Raw genomic sequence first — 24,698 nt, 5'->3', positions numbered from 1 at the left:
GTCCCCCTTCACACACACATTCTGCCAGTTTTTAATTGCATCTGCACAGGAGGAGGTGGTGGGGTAGGGAGGAAACTGAGCTCAATTCTTTCATTGGGCGAAATCCACAGTGTAAGTTTATGCTGCACAGCATGACAATTTCAGAAGGAATTGTACTTAGGGGACTTTTCCCCATGAAGAATAAAGAGCTGTACTTTCTTACCAAGATATTTCCTAACTGACTGAAGTATCTCCCTTCACTTGTCTTCTTTCTCTATTAACGTAAGAGGTTTTTGATTTTTTTCCTCATGTCTTCTAGACTGCTTTCTACTACATCCTTTCTAAGCTGAGGGGGACCAGATCAGCATGTAGTTCCACAACTACACAGAGTCTCCCTGGATTTACACCTCCCAGCAAAAACTAAAAAACAAACAAAGCAAAACAACAAAAAAAAAATTAAAAAAACAACAAAGAAACCAGGCATCATGTGAGTCCATGGTAGTTTCTAGCATAGCTTAAAAGACAATTTACTTATAATTTCTAGTCCAGAAAAGAACTCTGATTTCCTGGATCCTACTCTGTTTTGCAAAATACATGTTAGCAAAGAATGAAACCTGAGTAGTCTGGGAAATACAGTCAAAAGACACAAAAGTTTTTTGGGAAAAAAATAATCAAAAAATCAGTAAATGCTAGAAATATTATAAGGTTGTTAGCAACAGTCCCAGCTCACAGTTCAGGTGTACGTGTTGTTTGTCAAAGGATTTTTAATCCATTTCTCTAACAGATGGCACTTACACCCTAAGGAAATCAAAACACTGAATAGCTGGAAAATGTACAGTCTCCTCCACCCCCTTACTACACACTAAGCAAACTCCAAGTTGAGGATCTGGCTCAGCTGGAAGTGCAAGCGAGGAGACAGGGAGAAACAGTCATCTCTCCTGATCTGCATATATTTATACAGCAAGGGACAAGCACTGCCAACTTTAATTCCGGCGTTACTTAGCTTACAAGTAATTAGCTTTGAACCCTTACTGCTGCTCTTTTAGTAAAAGGTTTCTTGTTGGAAGATAAATGTGTGCAAGGAGTAATAGAGACTGAACCTCTTCCAGGTTTTTCTGCAATGAAGGAATGGTGGGACTCCAAAGAAGATTAAAAAGAAAAAAAAAAATAAAAAAATCAACATTTATCCAGCAGTACTGGAATTGCCCTGCCCAGCAAAATATAACCAGTATGTATTTATCTGAAGGAATGTCAGGAAAATATGAGACAGTACAGAAAGAACAAAACAAAATAAACACACACAGAACTTCTCTCTAACAACACTAAGCAGATTTCCTAAGGCTTTGCTCCCAGATGATGCTATTGCCTTTCTTCCTGCTGCTCCCCATTGCTTCTGCTCTTACTTTCTACAAGGCAGAAAGTAACCAAATAGATGCAGTAGAAGCTTGACTTTAGCTCCTTCAGAAGAGACAGAAAAGGGGATGAGGAAACAGCAAGAAATAAGAAACCCAGAAATCCTCAAAAAATGTCACAGAAGACCAGAGGGGAGAGGGGAACCAAGAAGGAAAGGAAACATTAAATGGAGGGAAAATAGAAAACCAATATTGTGCATTGCCTTAAGGAAAAGAAAACTTGAGGGAGGCCTGGAGCCAACACAGGAAGACACAGGTCCTAACAGACTCCTCCAGACAGAAGGTAGTGCTCCATCTGGGGGAACTATGAGGCCTACCAGACTACCCATGCAGTCTTTTAAATAACCATACGTGTTAGTTACTAGTTTGGCATTTCCTAATAACAAACTGTTTGGTTTATCAATGCAGCTGACAGTGTTAAAGAACAGAAAACCTGTTACAAACACTGCACAGTGGTAAAACATGGGATACTACACTGCTGATCTAGTACACCTGGCAAAGCAGGACTCTGACAAAACACTAAATCTTTAAAAACTGTCTGGAAAAAAATATATACTGAGAGAGCCATTAAGAGCTTTTTCCTTTTCTTTTAACGCTCATGTAAGATTCAGCATAAAGCAGCTGGAATCTTGGTGACTGCATGACCCCAGCATATTCTGAAAAAAAAAACCAGCTGTCAGAAGAATTTTTAAACATTGGGGATGCAGCATTATCAGTCAGAATGCAGATAATGCTTTTCTGATTGCACAAATTAATTTTCATCACTAGTAGCAATTACGACTGCTGAAATTAGTTATAGCAGACTATGTACAATACTGCAAGCAACACATTCCAAGAATATAAACAGGGGGGATGCTGAGAAAACAAAGCTGCTTGATTTAAAACTATGATTCCTTACTGCATCAGGATGTCAGCATCATCACAACACGTCTGAAAGACTACCCCTTCTCATCAGCCAATTAACTCATTCTTAAGAAGCTCATACCTGAGATATGAGAGTCCCTGCATCTGAAGTCTACAATCTAAGAAAGTTTCAAACACATAAGGAAGTAAGGATACAGCTTACTTGTGAAATGCAACCACCTGCATAATATTTATACAGACAGAATTCAGGCACATGAATACACATGCTTTTCACAACAGAACAGAGAAAGACCTACCGATCCAGAAAGAATTTTCACTTCTTAAATAAAAACTTTGTGTGAAAGCTGCTGCAAGCCTCAGATCATTACTTCTGGATTCTCTGGGGTTTCTCACATCTTCAGGATTAAGGGTAGAGATAGGAAAGAGAGTTAAGATCTCCAAAAGTTCAGTGCCAGGCAATTCTACTGTACTGTGTTGGTTAAGGCACCAAAGGGCTGTGACAAGGAAAGGAGAACAAGTATGCCACACTAATAAACAACTTGATCTGCTGCTCAAAACATACATGGAACACAGCAAATGAACTTGGTGTAACAGCTTTAAATTTTGTGGTTTAGAGGAAGAGAAATTTCAAATATTGGTTACTAGACACTACTAACTAGTAGCATAGAGCAGATTAACAAGTGAAGTATCATTATAACTAACTCATATAGTGGTCTGTTTACCAAGATGAAAATGCCTAAAGGGTAGTTTATAGTACTGTAGAACAGCTTTTTTTTTTTTTTTACCCCCTTCTCTTTTTCTTTTGGTGGATGTGCTGCTCCAGCACTGTCCATCACCATTTATTCCTTGGCCAGAGTCAGGCAGGGCCTAAGCGATCATTTGCGTTCTACTGAGGAGGGCATCAAATCAGTGACGAAACTGAACAAGAAATCTTGGAAGACAAGAAGAAAAAGATGCTACTAGTTTACATATAAATTCCAAACCACATTAAAGTGGCTAGTTATCTTTAAATTGTTTCCAAAACAAAATTTTACTTATTGACGGACAGCAATTACAAAGCAAAGTCCCAGTGCTCTCTTCTTCCCCATCTAAGTTTACAGAACATGGTGCTATACCCTTCACATGAAAATAGTCAATCAATGCTGAAATGGAAATCTGCAGCTTAGGTGGGAATCTCTTTGCCCTCGAATATTTGTGCATTGCAAAGTGCAAACATAAGAGTTCTTGTCTGGTTTCTTGCAGCTCCCTTGGAACTGACCCCCCCCAAAATAAGAAAAACAACAAAAGTTTAAAGAAAAAAGAAGCTTCCTCTCTATCATAAATTTGAAAGCAATGACAAAACAAATCATAGGGTATAGGTATGCCAGACACCGTAACGAAGATGCATTTGTGTTGACCTACTGTGCATCCACTTCATCCCAGCAGACATTCAGAGGATAAGAGGGCATGTGCAAGGTCCACAGCCCCCCTAATCTATGCTTCTGTCAGGACTATGAAGAAATCACCTCAGTGATTTCATGTAGAGAAGCAGACTGCCATTACATACTACATATGATTAAAAATAACAGTTGTGAATATTATACGCACAAAATTCAATTGCTATGGCTATGGCCAATTAGTTTAAATTGTCAATCTGATAAATGTGTTTCAAATCCTCAGTGAGCTGGTGGCTGCAATGAAAAGGTTCACAGAAGCGTGCATAATGGGCAAATCAATCCATCAGAATCCTTCCACGTTACATGTTCAGGGTTATGACAGAAATATTCGTTTAATCAAACGTATTCTTAATTACAAGAACGGAAGGACTTATCAGAGCTGTACTTTAAGCAATTTAAGTTTTATATTAACTGGAAGCATCAACATGTTATTCTTAAACAGCAAAATACAGGTAGCATTTCCATACAGGCCATTTTCAAATATTAACTTATGTATTTTAGACCATTGATTTTAAAAATATTTTAGAATACAAGTATTTCAGATTCAGCAATTTATTTTCCATTGTCCTAGTTTTGGCTGGGATAGAGTTAATCTTCTTCACAGCAGCTGGTATAATATGTGTTTTGGATTTAGTATGAGAATAGTCTTGATAATACAGGGATGTCTTTGTTACTGCTGAGCAGCGCTTGCACAGAGCCAAGGCCTTTCTCTGCCTCTCACCGCACCCCACCAGTGGGCTCGGGGGGCACAGGGAGCTGGGAGGTGACACAGCTGGGACAGCTGACCCCAACCGACCACAGGGATGTTCCATACCATATGATGTCATGCTCAGCGTATAAAGCTGGGGGAATGAGAAGGAAGGAGGGGATGTTTGTAGTGATGGCATGGGTCTTCCCAAGTAACCATTAATGTGTGACGGAGCCCTGCTTTCCTGGGGATGGCTGAGCACCGGCCTGCTGATGGGAAGTGGTGAGTGAATTAACTGTCTTACTTTGCTTGCATGTGTGGCTTTTGCTTTACCTGTTAAACTGTCTTTATCTCAACCTTTATCTCAATGAGTTTTCTTCTGATTCTCTCCCCCATTCTGCTGTGCTGGGGAGTAAGCAAGCAGCTGTGCGGGGCTTGGTTACTGGCTGGGGTTAAACCACGCCATCCATTTAACAACCTGAACTTGAAATAGTGATTCTGCCTTTACAAATCTGTTTGAAATTGCTAATTAGTAGGTTAAAATGTTGATATTCCAAATTGCTTTGGTTACCCAGAGAGCTTCTCAAGGAAATTCAAAACAATACAAACACAAACTTGTAATAAATAAATAAAGCTACTTACACTTTTTTGGTATACGTACAGAACACAAGAGCTAACAGACCAGAGTTACTTCTAAACTAAGGTTAATTACATTGTTTTAAGTAAGAAGTTTGACTTAATAAAAGGGATCTAATTCACATGATAATTTCAGTTATAAGCTCCACACACAAAAGATACCGGAAGATTTTGTAGCTGAACAGAAGTATCATTGCTTCATTTTTTTTTTTTGTTGTTTGTGGTTTGCAGATTCAAGAATAATTACTGACAATGAAAACTTCAATTCCTTTACAACTATCAAATAGCAGTGACAAGTTGTAGCCTACCCTGAGACTGCATCAGGACAACATAACCCTCTCCTTAGGTCTTCTATGAACAAAATAAACTCTACAATCTCTACATCCGCCAGACCACCAGAAGGATCTAGCCCTGAAACTGTGCTCCAGCTCCAGAAACTGCAGGAAGCTAAAGCAATGGCTCTTCAAAACCATCCATGGGAGGGTCATGAGATGAGATCCAGAACCAAAGCACCTTCACCATTAACCATCGGTATGCATGGTATCCCCTGAGACTTTCCCAAAAACACTTAGTGACAAACTGATCAAAGGGATTTGGAAACCTGTATTCACAGGAGCACAGACCAAATTCCTCCTCCACTCCTGTAAACGTCTTTCCACACTGAAATTACTGTTCACACCTACACCAAATCTAGACCCTCCAGCCTAATCACCAGGCTGTGGCCTAGATCTCAAGGAAAAGGAAATTCAAGGCAGAAACAGAGCTGTCAGGTAACAGAAGTCAGTTCCGGTAATCACAGAAATGATACACAGTGGATGCAGAATTTTCACAATATTTTAAAGATTCTATTTCTCCCAGCGGATTATTAGCAACAGCTACCCAAGAGATAAGAGCCTGTCCCTTTCTTGTTTAAATTTTGCCACATGGTGCAAAGATTTCTTGAGCTACATTCAACAAGTGTATCTCCAATGCCCTGGCGGGTACTGGAGATTAAAAGAAAATGATCGTTTTCGTTTTAAGTATTTTTCTGGTTAAAACTCAACAGAGCATGCAACAAGGTGCAAAAACAGAATGCTATACTGAGGATTATACCTGCAGTGACAGGATATCAGGTATCAATGCCTGAATCTGCCATATCTTTAAGTATGTGCTTCCTGCTCACCCTGGTGTATTTTGTAGATACATGCTCACAGAAATCCCTTCATAACAGTGTAGAAAGATTCCTTACTTCATTGTGATTCCATGAAAATCTTAAATTATGTTTATAAAGTGTATCAAGTATGTATTTTGTAAAATATGTAAAATCTTATACACAAGTACTAATTCCTCTGGAATAGCAAAATATGTTGGAGAGAAAGAGCAGGGGAGAAAAAGAGGACATGAGAAAAGCCAAAGCATGCATATTATCCTGCCGTTGCTGTTGATCTTTTAATGCTCTACAATTACTTAGCAAGAATTCACTCCTATGAAAAAGCACTTCTGACAACTGAGTGCTTGGCTCTCTCTCAGAAGAGATCAGTTTTACAGCCTGATAACAATCTCTATCCTCAACTTTATTCCATCAATTTGCCCTCGTCATTCCTTTCTAAAACAGAAACCCCCTCTCACTAAGGACTACGTGTTCAAGTTGGATTTCCCTAGGTTTTCACCAGGCTACATTTTTCTTAGGGATCTTGGGTAAGCAGCCTCTGGTCTGCTAGTCAGACCTGTTTTTTCTGTTCTGCCTTGGACACCAGCATGGTGTCACTGCTATAGGATTGCCCATGGCTGGATTGATGCATCCAACTGTCATGGCTGAGCAAGTTTTACCTCCTGGCACTGCTTACAGATGTTGTCTGAACTACTTCTAGCAGATACTGATGCCTTCTTTTAGGGGCTAGTTACCATTTCTTGCATGATGTTGAGAGCTGATAGCTGAGGATCACAAAGCACATCAGTGTTGAGGAAGGAAACAGCACCTTCTCCCGACTCCTGCTCTGCTCCCCTACCCTGACACACAGACCTGTCCAGCTTCTCCAGGAAAATGCCTTTTCTACAAAAAACTTTCCTCGCTTCATAATCTTAACACATCAAAACTGCTCGAAGGCATCAGGATAGCAAAACACTAAACTCACTAAAGGAGAAATACAGTCCTGTTTAGCTTCATTGCAGCTAACAGTTGCTTGCAGAGCAAGGACCTTTAAATACTGGTTGAAACCTAAAATAGAAGTTCTTGATGTATACTAAGAAATCAGTAAGTGATAGATTACTAGAAGTAAAAGAGCAAAGTCAGGAGCAGAGCACTGCACGGCACAGGGATGTCCTGCTTGAGGCCAGTGGCTGGCTTCACGAAGTAACACCCAGCTACTGCCCCTGAGCAGCTTTCCATGTTGCTGCTGCTTCTGCACTTTATTTCCTGGTCAAAAGACAATGCAATTGTCTAATTTTTTCTACAACATCTTCAAGTGAACAGTATCATCTGTTTGAGAACTTAAGGTCTGCCATTTTATCAGCCCAGGTGCATTACCACTGCTGTTATCAAAACGTTTCCAGGCACAGCAGAGTAAGATGAGGTAAGTGAGGACAAAATTTCTTCACCTTACAACACTGCATTTGTATCTCATCAACTTCTCCTAAACTGGGAGACAATTAATTATCTGATGATAAAAAAAAAAATCCTTCCTAAGTTTCCAGATTTTCTTCAATAGGAAGAGAAAAAAAGACTTTTATCTGTTTTCACAGCCTTTTGCACTCAAATTTAATTAATGGTCATAAATTCCAAGAAATACTTTCTCCAAAGCATCCGTTAAGAGCCTTCACTTCTTACCCAGTTATTTACTGCATGGGACTTTATCCAAGATGGAGTCAATAACACTGCAGCTACCTACTCATCCAATCCCCTGCTCAAGCACATTCAGCAGAGCCTGCCACAATTTGGTTGTTCAATTCCAGTTGCAGCGAGCCTGCCCCACACCAGCGCAGTGAAGGCTGAGCGAAACCTTCCCTGCAATTGCTCCTGTGGCAGGAGAAAAAGCAGGAGGCCCATCTCTCCTGTGATCTTTCCTTTTTGTTGGCACACAGACAAAAAACTGGGCTCATGCAAAGCATTAAGACTTTGAAATGAAAGAAGGGGGGAAAAAAAATCAAGTTAAAACAGAGATACTCCCCCTCCTCCACAAAACAATAGGCTACAAGTAAAAAAAAATTAGGTAGAGTAAATGAAAAACATCAAGAAGTCAAGATTCCTGGCACAGGAAAGGGATGAACGTGTACAGGACAGAAAAATCCTAAAACTAAAGAATATCACAATCCAAGAATCTAAGATTAAATTAAGGCTAAGATTAAAACCCACAAGTGTATGGTTTAAAGGGCAAAAATAAATAAAATGTAAATCAAAGTTTTAGTTCCAAATAAATTCCCTTTTCATTTTGGAAGTAAACAGCATACGTTAAGAATAACATGCCAGGCCCATCCAGTCAGTAACAGGGCACAAACAACAACAGGACAATGGAAATTATACTGAAGCAGAGATGTAAATGTCATAATTGATGAATTATTATTTAATATTTAGAATGGGAAAGTAAATCGCCATTTTGGTCATGTCAGACCCAGTGGGGTACATACTAGTGAAAGATAATAAGTAATACTCTGTAACCCAAGGAGTTAACAATGTGAGAGAGATCCAGTTAGTAAAACAAAAAAGGGGAATCAAATGGGTAGATGTGGAACACCAAATTATGACCACAGCTGCTTTGAAGTGACTGGCAGCTCATAATTGTTGATCGAGCCCTTTTCTCCAGCTGTTAGACTGCATTAATACAGCTAAAAATACCTTTCCTGCTTTTTTGGTTCTCCTTATTGCCTTCTCTCTTAAGAAAGCGCTATTAATTGCCGAAGGAGTTGTTTATGGCTGAGTAAGTGAGTCACAAGCCACATTCTGAAGCCAACAGTGAAAATGCAAATGTTTTTGAACTCCTGATTTAGGCAGCATGTATTTTCTAAACTAGTTTCCGTTTCAATAGTTTCTGTGTTTACTGTTTCCTCCTTTTTCCCAGGTGTCTCCTAGGAGCTGCTTGAGTCATACCCCACACACACTATGGAGAACTTCAGCTACTGTGGCTTCATCTCTAACATTCTGTGAAGCAGGGAGTGTTCTTAATTAATTCCTCAGACACCTAGCAGACGGAAACTGCCACCTTTATCTGCCGTCTACAGCTCCCTACCACTTCCAGGCGTGAACGGCCCAGCTCCAAGCTGGCAGACTTTCCCAATGGAAGCATCTTCCCTGAAATGAGCCCCACTGAAAATGACAGGACTCAGCTGCATGTGGTACTGGCAAAAATAGCCTCTGAACAAGACAAAAAGCCCAACAGTTTTCATCAAGGAGACATGTCAGCTCCTGAGGCTTGCACCTTCTTGCAGAGAGTGAGCTAAGCACTTCAGGAATAAAATTAAGTCAAAGTAATAGCAGTTTGCACAGTTGGTACTCTCAGAAAGCATATGCCAATTTCACACTAGACCAGGGCCAGTAAGTCAGCTTTCTAAGTGCAAGCACTGCACAGAAGAGAGGCGGAGGTACATCAGATTGCAGTTTTATCTTACGTGGTTTTGGGGATGAGGCTCTGCGTTTAACTTGTACTGTACCCATGGGGGCCACACCCCACACATGGGTATATCATTCCTCAATAGAGATCAACTTCATTCATTTTCCAACAGGAAAAGATATACATTTGCTTGGCAAAGAATAGGATAGAAGTACAACAGCAAGCAGATCCTTTTGAAAGGAATGGGTTTATTTCTCCAGCTGCTGAATAACAAGACATTGGGTGGTTTTTTTAATTCCTTAAAAAGAGCCAGAACTAACAAGCAGCATTTATGAATGTGATAAAGCCTGATCAATGTTTTCTCCCTGTATCTCCCTATATTAAGATGTTTGTTAATCATTCATTCCATAATTTTCCTAAAAATGCTTGCTCGATACATTAAAAAGTAGGCAACTCTATATATTCAATTACATGCAGAAAACTTCTATTGCTTGATTGGGGAGTCACGATGCCAACAGCTTTCATAGCTTGCCATCTCTGAAGACAGAATCATACTTAATACTTAGTATAACTAGGCTTTTCATCTTAAACTGTAATTACTTTCCACTTCAGAACTACAGAATGAAGCATCTTCCTATACTTAAGCCTCCCAGCACACAGCCAGCTTGCAAAAATTGAACAAAGAACATTATCGATTTTCTTAAGGGAGTAAGATATTTGCTAACTGCCAAGAACTATAACTATTCATGTGTAGCATAAGGAGATGCAGTGTGAGAAATGACACGCATTACTCCGTCCATATTCTGGAAAATCATTGCAGCTGAATGAAATCTCAGTTTATCACAAACCAAGCAATATGAAAAACTAGGACAGCCTCTAGGAAATTAGGAGTATGCATATAAAAAAAAGGATAGCAAAGGTTTCATTTCTGGGTCTAACTAGGTGAATGAATAAACTTCAATGTAAACACTCGCTTTAAATATAAGGTTCAGCAGAAACAGGTTTAAATGAGATTTGACTAAAAAAAAAAAAAATAATCTTACTGCCTGCAAGTTATAAACATGACCGAGTATTCAGAGGAAAAAAAAAATGGCATCAGCATTGCAGCTGAAATTGCAACTCAATTGATATACAGAATAAAGAGGTTGCAATTCCAAAAGGCTTCCATACCTTTTATGTATTTATACATACATACATACACATGCAGTCATACATTCTCAGTATCCTTAAACAGCAACTCATTATAACCACATCAGAGCAAGGGAGTAAGAAAAAGCAAACAAACAGAAAATGCCTTTAAAGAGTCATTAATCACAACATTGCTTATTAAAGAAAGGATTTAAATAGTTAAAAAACAGGGTTTCAAACCCACAATCAGTAGATGGATCAAAATAACAAAAATACTTACCTGTGCATTCTTATTCCTGGCTTCTCTCCTTGCTGCTTTTTCTTTTAGCCTTTTCTCCTAAAACAAACAAGATGCACAGTTTTAAAGCAAACTCCTGGTTGTTTGTTTTTTTCTTTTAATATTTTAAGATTAAAGTTGAGCCACCTAGATATTTTTGATGCACATATGGTATACTGCTCGTATTCACCCTACATGTTACTGATGAAAAAGGATAAATAAAAAGATCTGATTGAGGTATTACTCATCCTTCTTGCTGTTAAAGTAAATAAAACTACAAGAATGATTCAAACTCACATTTAATCTTCACCAAGGCTTGTTACTCTTAAAGGAATGATGTTGCTAAGTATTTTGGCAAGTTAGTATTTGTCTCTAAAACAAGGTTGCTAAAATGGCATCGAGAGATCCAACTTTTCTTATTTCTCAACGGCTTAATACGAAAACCAATCCATTTAACAAACTTCCTAACTTCAGAATTGGTAAAACAACTGGGGAGTGACAACTGGGGAGTGAAAGCTAAACCAAGCTCTCTCCAGCCTTCACATCCCCGTTATTACCAAATGCTCTAGCATAGCATTTGCTTAGTAATTGCATCAGTTCAGAAACTACAGCATTAAGTTCTCTCTACCAAAGGGATTCTGCTATGGGAAAACGAGCAAAGGCATTGATAAAATTCATTCAAAGCTGCCTGCCAGATTTCTGAGCATACAAAAGTGGCCAAGATATTGACATTTATTGCTGCTTTTTTTGTTGTTGTTCTTATTGGGATTGGTTTATTTTTAAACCAACCGAAGGATCATCTCTAATATAGACTATGTCAGGTCCCTGCAATTGAACAGCCTTTAAATTATCTGTTTCATGGGGTAAGGAGAGAAATTCAGGTGAGGGCACATATCCCTTAGAAAAGCACACCACTCCCTCTTTTTCTTTTGTCTTAATGATGCTGATGACATTAACGTTGAAACATTTTGCTAGCACAAAGATGTTTCTGGAGTACAACTCTCTCTGTTTATTTGAGCAATGCAGGCTGTTCCTAGTATCAGCACATTTAGAACCAGGTCTACATAAAAGGGGACATTAACACCAGTCCAGGGGCAACACTTCAGCACAGAGAAGGCTGAAGACCAGTCACATTCCAGCTCACTTGTGGGAGTAACAAGAAAGCTATAGCTGCAGCAGTCCTGGTGCCATATCACCACAACGATGGTACCAAAGCATATTGGTAGGTATCACACAAAGTTGTTTAGAAAAAACAGTGTGTTTGAGTGCAGACTTGGGAAAAGGAGAACAGAGCCACCAGGATTTTCAAAATTGGTGTCTAAATGCAGTTTCTTGTGACCCATTTGTCTGGTATGTCCCATTTTCTCTCCCAACTGCCCTAAGTACAGAAGTGTTAATCTCTAAGTCAACCTCTCCTCCCCAAATCAAAACTTAACGAATAGATTTCATCGCCCCTGCCCCTACCAAAAGACAGGGACAAAACCACATGAGGTTTATGTCTCACTGCTTTATACAGTTCTCCAATGCTGTGTGCAAAGCTGTCTGGTTCAAACACCTCAACACACTCAGAGATACATGTCAGGGCCTCCAGTGCATGATAAGAAACACAACAAAAACGCCACTGCTGTAGGCAAATACAACACAGCTGCCTTATTAGTTAAGGTTTGTTAAAGTTAAAAAAGCAGTAAAAAATAATAATTTCATTTAAGGCTGCAAGGGCAGCACATGGAGCAAAAGAAGCCACCAGGACCAAGTACTGTCTGGTACGGACACAGTGTGCTCTCTAAAACACTAGACCTAAGCATCACGACCTCAGAGTCATAATGGGGTCATCCATGTTATGATTCCTTCTCTTCCAAGTCAAATTTGTACTCATTTCTGATCATTTTTACTTACGCTTTTCTAATGATTTTACTTAAGCTTTCCACTTTCACCCACTGTTTTAAAATGGTTTAGTTGTGCATTCTTCACTCTTTGGGGTCACCACTGGGGTTATCTTGTTTTTCTGCTAAAACTGTGACCATTTTCAAACTTTGCCACTGAAAAAGTGAAAAAGAACAGAGCTACAGAGTAATATGCCAGATACTACAAAGCAGGATAAAGCAGCTTTTAAACTGAGTAGTCCACAAAAATTTTAGATAGAAAAATTCTATGCTATATGAAAAGACGGTGTCTTAACTACAGTCACACTGAATAAGTTTTAACTTATGGACACCATCTCTTGCCCTCTTGAACTGCACTGCTGTGAAGAGATGTGCTCCACCTCTGTCTTCTCCGTGACCTCTCGGTAAGCATTGGGGGTTACTGTCAGGTCCCCCCAAAGCTGTCTCTGCTCCAGGCTGAACACAGCCAGCTCCCCCAGCCTTTCCACACAGGACCACCATTTCAGTGACCTCAGCTGCAGTTTGTCAATGACCTCCTGTATGGGGGGACAGCGGTGGTGTGTAGGATGCAGTGAATACTGAGTAGAGGAATGACCTCCCTCAAAGTGATTCAGTTAAAAGCATCAGGTAAGAGCTGATACAGTGTAAACCGCACCACTGTCACCCTGCATGCAATCTGGTTCTCTGCACCAACTACCTTATTCTGTAATCTTCCTCTTACTGGGCTATTTCACTTGCTAATGCAGGAACAGCCATCAGGCTCTAACTTAGGCTTCAGTTCTGGAAAACAATTATACACAGCTTCAAGTACATGTGTAAGTACACACAGTGTGCTAAGCAAATGCTTAAATGCTTTTCCCCAGCCAGGACCTTATTTCCTGCTACCTAGAGGACAAATGTATTTTCTACCATGCCAAGGTAATAGCCCCACATAAAAAATATATACACTTTTATATGGCTGCACAAAACACAGAAATTAACTACCTTGCCTTAGGTTACAAAGAAATGCTACAGCACAGCCAGAAACACAGATCTCCAAAGACTCAGATGAGTATTTTAACTGTGATGTCATTCATTCTTATATTGCTACTGCTAGCAAGAAATATGGGCACACGGACACACATGGACAATGTACTTTGAGATAGCTGTAAGAAGTAATCAATCGAGGCAAATTTGAATCAAACAATTCAATATTGATTTATTTCATGTGAATAGATTCTGTTCATCTAAGGATAAGTCTGTAACTACCTGTACTTACTAAGCTGTCCAACATTAGTTTTCATACATGGGAAAAAGTAACAGAAAAGTCTAGATTTTCTTGGAATATCTAAAGTAACACAGTAAGAATGCCAGGTTAATCACTGTTCTATCAAGCTATAAATCATTACTTGTAAAAATGGCACATAATTTAGAGAGGAAATTTTTTCATCTATTTCAATTTACTAGGGCAGGAAAACATAAGATCATGTTTCGAGGTATGAATACTTAATCATATATGTTACTGGCTGACACTCTGTTATAGTGTAACTTCATAACACAGCACCATAAGGCTGTCAGATAAAGCTCTGAAACATCACAATCTGATTAAATACTCCTATCTACAATAGCGAAGTCAAGCATCCATACTTTCCTCTGCATTTATACCGAACAGCTCTCCATACAGCAGCATCTTCACAGCTGCAAGATGTCCTTTCCAGGCTATCAATGCTGATGATGAGAAAGAACTCTAACCAAAAATCAATGCAATAATTTATTGTAGCTTAAACTCCTGAGAAAGTGCTTCTAGCCCCTTTAGACCACAACCAAGCAACCTCACCTTCAAGGCAGTAGCCAGAACATTCATTTATTATCACAGGTCAGCAACACTGTGTATGCAGGTTTTGAACAGTGGCTAAATGCAGATTATTTAGACATCATTTAAGGAAAAGTTTGGATAGGTCAAGAACCACAGGTTCATGGACTTAGGAAACAGGAGGGGTGATGGGATCAATGTGCCTGACTAGCACAACACAATCACTGAATCACTCTACTGCAGTGGTTATATCCTGGTTCAGAATAATATTCTATCTAGATTTTACAACATTTCACTGCAGGACAGTGCACCACAAGCTTTCAAAACTAGCTGCTGTTAATAGTCTGAGCCTACTTATCTTTGACTTTTAGACCATGTTCAAATAGTCTCCCAACCAGCTTGAAGGAATCTTCATTATCAAAGTTTAGCTCCTTATGTAGATACGCGCTTATTATGCTTCCTCTTAACTGTCTTTTGCAAGGTGAAGAAAATTAACTCTAGGTGTCTCTCAGCATATAGGTCTACTTTCCTAAATACTTCAGGAACAGACATAACTGAGATCTCGCCACCTCCCCAGTCCTACCTGTCACTTCTGTTTGTACATTTATAATTCTATCAGCCCTTTTGATCCTGTCAGAAAAATCCCACAGCAATAGTTCACATTGACTTGATCAACAACCACGTCACCCAAATCTTTGTCAAGGTCTGTATCTGTAAGGGAAGAGCTATCAGTCCTAAAATTCTATTTTAAATTTCTTCTTCCTAGAAATTTGTATTTCTGCCTATCTTAAAACACTGTTTTCTTTGTTTGAGCCCAACTTGGCAAGAAAGCTTTTTCCATGTCACTAAAAAAAAAGTATCTTGAAATAACACACTTCCCATAAAAAAAATCCCATGGGTTAGCTAGAAACGCGCTTAATCAGAAGCTGGTTTGGGATGTTCCAGTGACTGAGGCTTTGGTTCATTTAATTTGTGCCATGTTTATTTATTAATCAAAATACTTCAGTAAAAAGCCTTGCAGAAATTTCAGTGTATTCCACAAATGTATTTACAAACCAGATTCTGCTCTAATAAAAATATAACACACATAGTTCATTACACATCTACTTTCCACAAAGCCACACTGGTTAGCATTATATTCCTTTCATTTAGTTCTTCATTAATGGTATTGCACAGCTCAGAGACCTTCTTGATCAGCTTTTTTAAATTTCCTGTAAATTACCCTTTTTTCCCCTCCCCAGTTACACATCTAGTTAACAAGGATGTCTAATAACCTCAATAATCACAGGGATGAAAGTTTTCAGTCATCATCATGTAATATGGCTAAATCATTTGGCTTTTAACCAAACAGAAAAATTTATGGTTACTGAAATCTTCTACCTTTCCTGCACTAGAACCAACAACAGAACCAGCTCTGCCCAACACAGTGCCAAAGCCACGGATAAAGCAGCTTCTAATATGTGGAAAAGCCACTCACTGTTCTTAACTCTGAAGCTACGAAGTCTGCCACTGGCTTTTCACACTCCGTTTCCTCTTTCTTTCACTGTTGAGCTTTAGACCAAAAACTCGTAACCCTTTCATTTCTCCTCAAGGCTCCAATATGCTTACTAAAAAGAAAATATTCTAACATTTACATTCTACGTTCTCAAGTTGGCAAAAAAAAAATATTAATAGTAGCATGGCAGCTCTCTGTCATTGCTGAGGTTAGGCATATGTGAAAGATGAGTACATAAACAGTTTAAAAGCCAAGTTTTAGTTATAAAAAGAGAAAACCCAGCAATTTTGAAAGCTGAAGGTTCTTCCCTGCCCCCACCCCAGGAAATCCCCTCTTTGACTCACTTCTTTCTACAGTTGATTACATTTTACTTTGTCCAGAGGGTTAAATGTGATATGGAAAAAATACAGTGTTTATTGCCATGTATAATTAACAGCTTTGTTTCTTATAGTATTTTTTTTTTAGCTTTTTAATTTGTAAACATTTTTGTATAATAAAAGTCTCCTTTCCTTCTCTTTAAGGATTTGTACATGGGTTGTAACTGCTCAGATTTACATTAAATAAATTCCTTTATTTGGTGATATACTGCTCTTTTACCAGCCTGAAATTTCACTGACCTATTTGTTTACCAAAAGGCAAGAAATAGTTTCACTCAATACAACTAATGCATCCTATGGCACATTTAGCCCTGAGAGAATTTTAAAAGCCTATGGCAAACCTATTTCCTGTAAAAATGTCACGTTTATCTGAGTCATCTGAAGTCTTTTTATTTAAATGCTCAAGAACTCCTGCAGATTTTGATCAAAGATTTTAACACCGTATTTTTAATAAATGATCCTTTACATACTGATGCCATAACTTGGAGGTACCAACCTACTCTATTTAACACCTGAGGTGATGGTCTACCACACAATAGATCTTAGAGGTGGCCAAGGTTTGGAACAAATCACCCTGTTGCCTGGAAAACTGTCATTTGCAGACACATCTTAGCTGGAACCAGTACCTGATATAATTTTGTGGTATTTTATTATCTCCTGTCATTTTAGAGGGACAGGACATAGCTAAGGATAGCCAGACGTGTTGCAGAAAATACACACAGCTGTTCAAAAGTTCATAGCATTTCTCACATACTGGCATCGCCATATTCAAGAGCTGATTTCCTCCCAAATTTTGAAGTACATATATGCTCTGTAAAGTGACTGCAGCATCCCACATTTGTCTTCTCTCAGATTTCAGGCCAAGTCTGTCCTGCTTACATGAAAAATATTTTTTCATTATTATTATTATCTGCTCTGCTTGCAAGCAACTTGGTATCTGAAAATCCAGCTCTAATAAATAAGGCACCAGCCCATAAAGCATACTATCTAGCTACACAGCCAGCACACATGAGCCAACACAGAATGAAACTGTGACCTCTTCCATAGCAGTTGTGCTCTGCACAGGTGGAAGGAAGAAAAGTGAGAACTATTTATTTTACATACATTTTATATTGCTATGTAGTTTAATATTTGTCTTGTTACAGAGATTAGCAAGTCATCTACATGCAAGCAATGCTCCAACCACCGAAACAAACCAACATTCCCTACTGAAAAGATAAAATTGAATCAACTTATTGGTGTTTCTTTGAGTATTATTTAAAAAGACAACAACTGGTTTCAGATGGGATAAAGTTAATTTTCTTCTTAGTAGCTGGCATAGTGCTGTGTTTTGGAATTAGTATGAGAATAATGTTGGTAACACACTGATGCTTTAGCTGCTGCTAAGCAGCACTCACTCTGAATCAAGAATTTTTCAAGTTCCCCGTGCTCTGCCAGTGAGCAGGTGCACAAGAAGCTGGGAGGCAGCACAGCCAGGGCAGGTGACCCAAACTAGCCAAAGAAATATTCCATACACAGAATGTCAAGCTCCGTATATAAACCGGGGGAAGCTGGCCAGGAGCCACGGATCACTGCTTGGGGACTGACTGGGCATTGAGCAGTAGGTGGTGAGCCATTGTATTGTGTTTTTTTCCCTTGGGTTTTATTCTCTTTTTCTTCCCTTTTCATTACAATTATTATTGTAATATTTTATTAAAATTATTAAATTGTTCTTATCTCAACCACAAGTTTTACCTTTTTCCCATCCCTCCTCCCCACCCCACTTGGGGGGTGAGGGGTGGGGTGTCAGAGCGAGCGAGTAGCTGCGTGGTACTTGGTTGCCAGCTGCAGTTAAACTACAACAGGAAATTAAGTACAAAATTGTTTACTATTAAATAAACAAATCTTAATACCTTCAGGGTAAAAAGCAAAAGCTTTCTGATTATTTTATGTTTGTTTTATTATTTAGGTTTTTTTAAATCTCTTTAACATTTGGTTTTAAAAATCTACTGAATAATCTCTTCAAGCACCAAACTGCATAAACATAATGATGTAAACCTCATATGTAGAGCTGATATTAGAGCTAATGTTTACTTTATAAGTAGGGAAACTGAAACACATAGGTCTTGTATGACCTATTTAAGACAACACAGGAAAAGTGTGGCATCAAAGGCACGTAAAAAACAGCACAGTGACAACCTTAAACATTAAACAAGCACTGGAAAAAGTCTTAAGAGGCAGCTGGAAAAAAAGGCATTCTCATTTAAAAGAGGAAAACGAGCTAGCAGAAACTGACCCTTAGAAGGACATTGTTAGAAGGAAACCAATGCAGAAAACCAGTGGAAAAAACTGAAAATTCTCATTTAACATCTGAACACATTTTAAGGATAGAATTTTTTTTTTTTTTTTAAAGTTGGTAAGTAGGCCATCTGGTTTAAACATATGTATGTTTAACATACATATATTGTCACAAAAGCAATTTGGGATGTTATCAACTGAGGAGGAAAGGGACACAAGATAGGACATGTATACGCAGTTTGTTTCTGACAAATAGCCTCCCAGTAAGAATGAGATATTAAATCACAGTAATTAAAATAGAGAGGCAGTACAGTAACCATCTTTTTTTGTGTGCAAATGGCATCTAAGCCAGACTCTGAACCTACAGAAATCAAAGGGGTTCTTTCAAATGAATTCACAGACCCTTCTATTCCACCCTGTATGCACATACACAAACACACACAGAAAGAGAGGTAAAGGTAACCCTAATTCAACTGAAAACACAAGAGAATTACATCAGGAAATAAGTTAGTTAATGGTGTTTAAAACTAACACAGCTGTGACCTAAAACCTTAACGACCAAGTCAATGGGAGTTACGCCGCAAAACACATTAGTATTTTTCTAGAGAAAAGTAGAGGAAAAAGGCAGATGAAGATGTACTTGATCTGATTTTGATTCTGGCCGCTTTTAGTTTTGAAGGAATGATACCATTTAAGAATGGAAATTCATAATCTGGACAGGTCACAGACTCCTGAGCTGTCTGTGCAGCCACTCTTACGGAAACAGCCAGCTCTCATACACCAGATCTGAGTGAAGGCAGAAAACCCCCGCAGCTATCTGCACCTGCCTCAGTAAGCGAAGGGTGCAGCTCCAGTCAGAACCTGCCAGGATGCCTCAAAGACCCGTGACAAGCAAAGGTTAGCACTCTGGGCAGTTGTGCCATTACATCCTCTGGCAGGACAAGCAGCCTGGCATGGAAGCTCCATCTTAGCTGAAGCTAAGCCTGCACTGCTTCAGCCTCCACACACAGCTGCATTTTCCTGGCATTCATCTGACAAGGGTCTACAAAAACAACCTACTCACAGTTACTTCATTTTCTTATTTTTTACATCAAAAAGACAAGGCCAAGAACTCCAGTTTTGCTGGAAAACTCTTAGAAAACACTCCAAGGGCACTGAAGGGCACTTCAAGCTTCAAGCCCATCCAGCTGCTGAAGTGAAAGAAAAGTGAACAACGAGCAAGCCCTTGCCTCTGCCAGCAGCACAGTGAGGCCAGACGTGCTGCTGCTAAGACTGAAAAGGGATGCCCGTCAACCCACCTGTCAGTGTCCCTTCCCCTTCTCTTAATAGCTCTGCACTTGGAACTCAACAGTGGCATTGGCTGCACACTACAGCTATGAAAGGGCTCAGACAGGCATTTTAACAAATAGTCTCTTGACTGACTTTACACATCTCTCCATCTCTAATACTTTTCTTCTTGGCCATTCAGCTAAACGCTCCTCTCAGCAGCAACCTTCTCTTTATATCAAGCTCCTACACTAGCACGCTCTTTACAGGAGAGAATTTTATCATCCTCACCAAGCACCACTTTAAACCAACTGTACAATTACATCAAAATCAGACAAATTTCACCTCAAAGTGAAGGACTATTCAAGTGCTTTACTTAATGAAGAGAATAATACCACACTGAGATTTTTTTTCCCTTCAGATTATTTCCTTTGAAATACGATGCAATCTCTCTTCAGAATTAATGTATTCACTGATTTCAAACTACTAATACTATTTTTCACGAGTGCGTTTATCTTCCAGCATACTGAATGGTTTGTACTGTACAGCATCTATTTTTCATTAATTGGATTTTATTTTTTTAAATCATTAGTAAAAATTTGACAAAATAAAGTAAATCCCTGGGGGGTCTTTCCTGTATCTTGGAACTGTTGTACACAGCATTCAACGATGTATTACAATATGCTACAAGTACTTCTAATATTACTTTAGAAAGCCATAAACAAAACATGTTTAAATCATACTCTGTCTCATCAACAGAAACCATTTGCAACTGCAGGACTGGGAGCTAGGCAGAGCCTAGAGCTGCAGCTGGAGCAGGGCTGCCAACAGCAGGGGTAAGACACAGGGCATCCCCCCGAGAGCTGTCCCGTTTGGGCATGGCTGTGCCCACCACGGGGCTGCTCAGCCAAGGCACGGGGTGAGGAGTGTGGCAGGGACCAGAGGTAAGGGAGAGACAAAGGCATTACAGCAGGAAGTCAACGCAAAGGAATGCAGTGTGGCATGACACATATAAAGGAAAAATAATCCACTTTAAATATCAGCCACCACCTTAACTGATTTGGTCACGCTTCTCCTACTAGTTAAAAGTTACCAGCATTGCTGCTTTTAAAAATAAACTCACAGTTTCTTTCTAACTCTTGGCCAACTGCAGGCTGCAAAGGAATTCTTCCTCAATAAGTAAACTTACATCTCTTTTTTTCCAAAGTCCTTATATCAAGTGCGTATATCAAGTGCGTATAAGATATACGCACTTGATATAAGGCTTATGAACAATGAAAGCTTATATCTTTCATTGGATCAATTCAATTCATACAGATTTCAAGTCATCATAAGGTGACCGCAGTTCTCCAAGTACTCTTTCCAAGCATGCTAGATATCCTGTATAGCTGTATAGTACTTCTTCTTTACTAAATGCCCTCTGAAGTATTCATGCCATTTAAACAGCAGCTCTACACTCAGTACTGAGGCTGTTATATCATCCCTTGTATTACAACTCTGGTTTTCTTCCTTAGAGGAAGCATCCTTTCCAGATTCTAAAGAACTGTATGTTAATTAGTTACAGTCTCTCTCTTACTCTCCCCAATATCTAATTGCATAAATACTAATGCAAAAAATACTAGAAAATACTCCTATGAACTCCGTGTTTAAATCTACCTGGATGGTCTCTCTAGGGATACCTTGAACGTAATAATGTGGTTTGTAAGGATACCTTAACACTGAGACAAAGATAAAACAAGGAGAAGTGGTAGACAGAACACCAAATACACTAACCCTAATGAGCAGTAAGGCAGACAGTAGCAAGAGACCTGAAGCCCTGAGTCACTGATAGATGAACATTAAAGGAATCACACAAGCACAACCTTGAGAAGGTTCACACAGACCTTCATAGCTGGTAAGAACAAGAGAAACAATATGTTTATCAGTCTTATGGGAAAGAACAAACTTATTACAGAATATTTGAAAGGCACTGAGAGACTGTGTGGAAAGACCAGCACCTGGAAAAACCCAAGGTCAAGGCCAGTGACTGTGTAAGGGCCCTGTGGTGTGGGTATGGACACTGGAGATACCTTAAATAATAGCATGAGCCTGAAGTATCAGCAATGTGAGCGTGCTTGTGAATCAAGGGAGTGAGGGTGTTCACAGTTCTGCTAGCAAATGTCAACCCTGATCAGCCAAGAAGAAGGAATAAGCTTGTGCTGCCTGTGCTGTTCATGTTTATGTGAGTGCTGCCTGCGTTTATCTTTTCTGCCGCTCTTGTCTCTGTGGCTACCCATGTGTGTATTGCGTGTGCACATCTGTGCAATACATGCACAGCCTTGCTAGGGCTGGGGCTGTAACCTGGAATAGCAGCAGCCTCCATCTTAACAGACCTGCAGAAGAAACCTCCTGAGCTGAAATCCATGGGATTTGGCTTCTTTTACCACTCTGCAGTCTTCCATTTTCAAGAATGAATTTTAATCAGAAAGTTATTACACTGGGGTAAGAATACTCTTCCTGAAATTGCAAGCTATTTATTTTATAAAAGTCTTTCCATAAAGTTTGGTATGAAGAATTTCTTCTTTTAGCCTTGGAAAGAGTTAATTAAAGTAATAATATTTGGGAGAGCAAATATGCAAAGGGTAAAGTATCAGGGTGTATCCTTCTCATTAAAACTACCCACTGTCCCATTAACAAACATGTTTAGGAACAGGAGACAAACCAGAGGTACTCGTTTCAATATAGTTTCTAAAATAGTTCTGTATTTTCTAATGACTTAAGAACAGCATGAGCAAAACCAAGACACCACATAACTCTGACCTTCAAGTGGTACAAATCAGCACCATTTCAGCAGCACAAGGGCCACAAAATATCTCCAGTTTCCTCCCAGCAACAGCAGCATCACTAGAAGATTCCGCAAGGAGTCTCAAAAAACCAAAACATATATTATATTTAAAACACAAGACATGATACAATGCTTACAGTGCAACATCTTCTGAAAGATTCCTCCCCTGTGACCTGAAGTCTAACTGCTGTCATACCTCTATGACCACAGTTGTTTCACGTCTTCCAGGGAGGTACAGAACTGCATCTTGCAGTATCAGGCCCCTGAAGACAGCCTCAGCTTGTTTGCTACTAATACTTTCCAAATAAAATAAAATAGAATTTTTTGGAAAATAAAAGAATTCTAACCATCTTCTCACACTGATCATCCAAAGTTCACAGTATAACTTACTTGTTGGAAAGCGAGGTAAGAAATAAGGCTCCTATTCATTTTTCCTTCAGCACCTATGGGCATTTTTCTGAGCTTGGGTTAGTGCACAGAAAGAGAGGTTATTAAGAAGCAAGATGAATCCCTCTCTGCACTATTTTCCTCCTAACAACAGTGCATTTTCAGTTGAAAACTTGAAAAATGGAGTGTGAAAACATGTTCTGAATACTTTATTCACTTCTCCCTTTACTGTTGTTTATAACATTTTACACATTTCAAAAGAGCTCAAATCTATAGCTCTCGCTGAGCTGTCATTAAGTATCATTAATGCAGAATTCTTTTCACATCATCTTGATCAGTGTTACTGCCCTTTCCCTTGTGCTTAACTGCTAAAATTTACTTTGCTTCCAAAACTTCAATAAGCATTAATTACATCACAATTATACCTCAGGTTTATTTTTATCTATCGGATTTTCAGTTTTTCACCATTTGCAGAAGAAGGAGAGGATAACAAAATATGAGGCTCATGAAGGAAACCTAATTAGGGTGTAGATGCTTTGCAAGTTTCGACAAGCCTTAAGGCACTGCAACACACATCTCATCTAATCCAAGCATTTTGTGAATGCAGCAAAACATTTTTCTGATCATACTGAAAACTGTGCTCACATAAATGACAGTCACAAATGGATTTAAAAGTAATAGCCTGTGGATACCTTCTGAATACTTTTGCTTTCCATCAGAAATGGTTTTGCAAGGAAAGTTCAGATTAAGTTTACAGTCCATATTCACCTGAAAAAAAAAGCTATTTTGTGCAAATTTTGATTTTAAGAAGTTGGTTTTTTCCCCCCAAGATCTTTAATGTTCAATATTATATTGAAGAAACCATAAAAGAGGGATTCTCAATGAAGATGACCTATAAAATGACAACTTTATGAAAACACTGCTTTTTCTACATCCACTAAAAATCTAAATTGAAATCTGAACCCACGTGCAAGATACAGAAAACCGGATGAAACAACACATGCTTCCATAGCACCCTGTAAATTATTTTGTTATTCTAAGTCACCACTTTAAAGCCAATATAGAGGCTCCGGGTGTTAGCATACATTCAGCTTCAGAGGACTTTTTGATTGCTGATGTTCATAACCAAGTAGCTGGCTGCTACATTTGGTTTATACAGAACGAAAACACATCTGTCTCCAGTGGTCTTCTAATCTACCTATATAGAAACTTCAATAAATTTAGCATGTTTCAAAAATTGATTTAAAGAAAAAATAAAACTGGCAAACATACAAACCAAGAAACTACACCAAGCATCAGCTGCAGCAGTAAAAAAAAGAATTAAGAGGAGGAAATATGAATCAAGATACAGACATTTGAAACTTGCTGGAAGTCAAGGAACAGATGAAAGTTAAATCGATGAAAAAGTTAAGCAAAGATCTTGAACAAATCTGAAGCAAAAGCAGATAGGAAAA

At 38.9% G+C, this 24,698-nt stretch overlaps 1 protein-coding gene across 1 annotated transcript in view; it reads right to left on the bottom strand.

Moving 5' to 3' along the window:
- The window catches only part of DDX10 (DEAD-box helicase 10), a 192,203-nt gene that overhangs the window by 50,566 nt on the left and 116,939 nt on the right, over positions 1–24,698 (bottom strand). The window contains exon 16 of the mRNA XM_056328581.1: positions 10,947–11,003. Within this exon, the coding sequence (XP_056184556.1) occupies positions 10,947–11,003 (57 nt within the window). The remainder of the gene's footprint in view (positions 1–10,946; positions 11,004–24,698) is intronic.

The sequence above is a fragment of the Falco biarmicus genome, chromosome 2, assembly GCF_023638135.1.
Source record: "Falco biarmicus isolate bFalBia1 chromosome 2, bFalBia1.pri, whole genome shotgun sequence".
NCBI lineage: Eukaryota > Metazoa > Chordata > Aves > Falconiformes > Falconidae > Falco > Falco biarmicus.
Note: the sequence above shows the minus strand (reverse complement) of the source record. Positions and strands in the feature narration are given on the sequence as shown.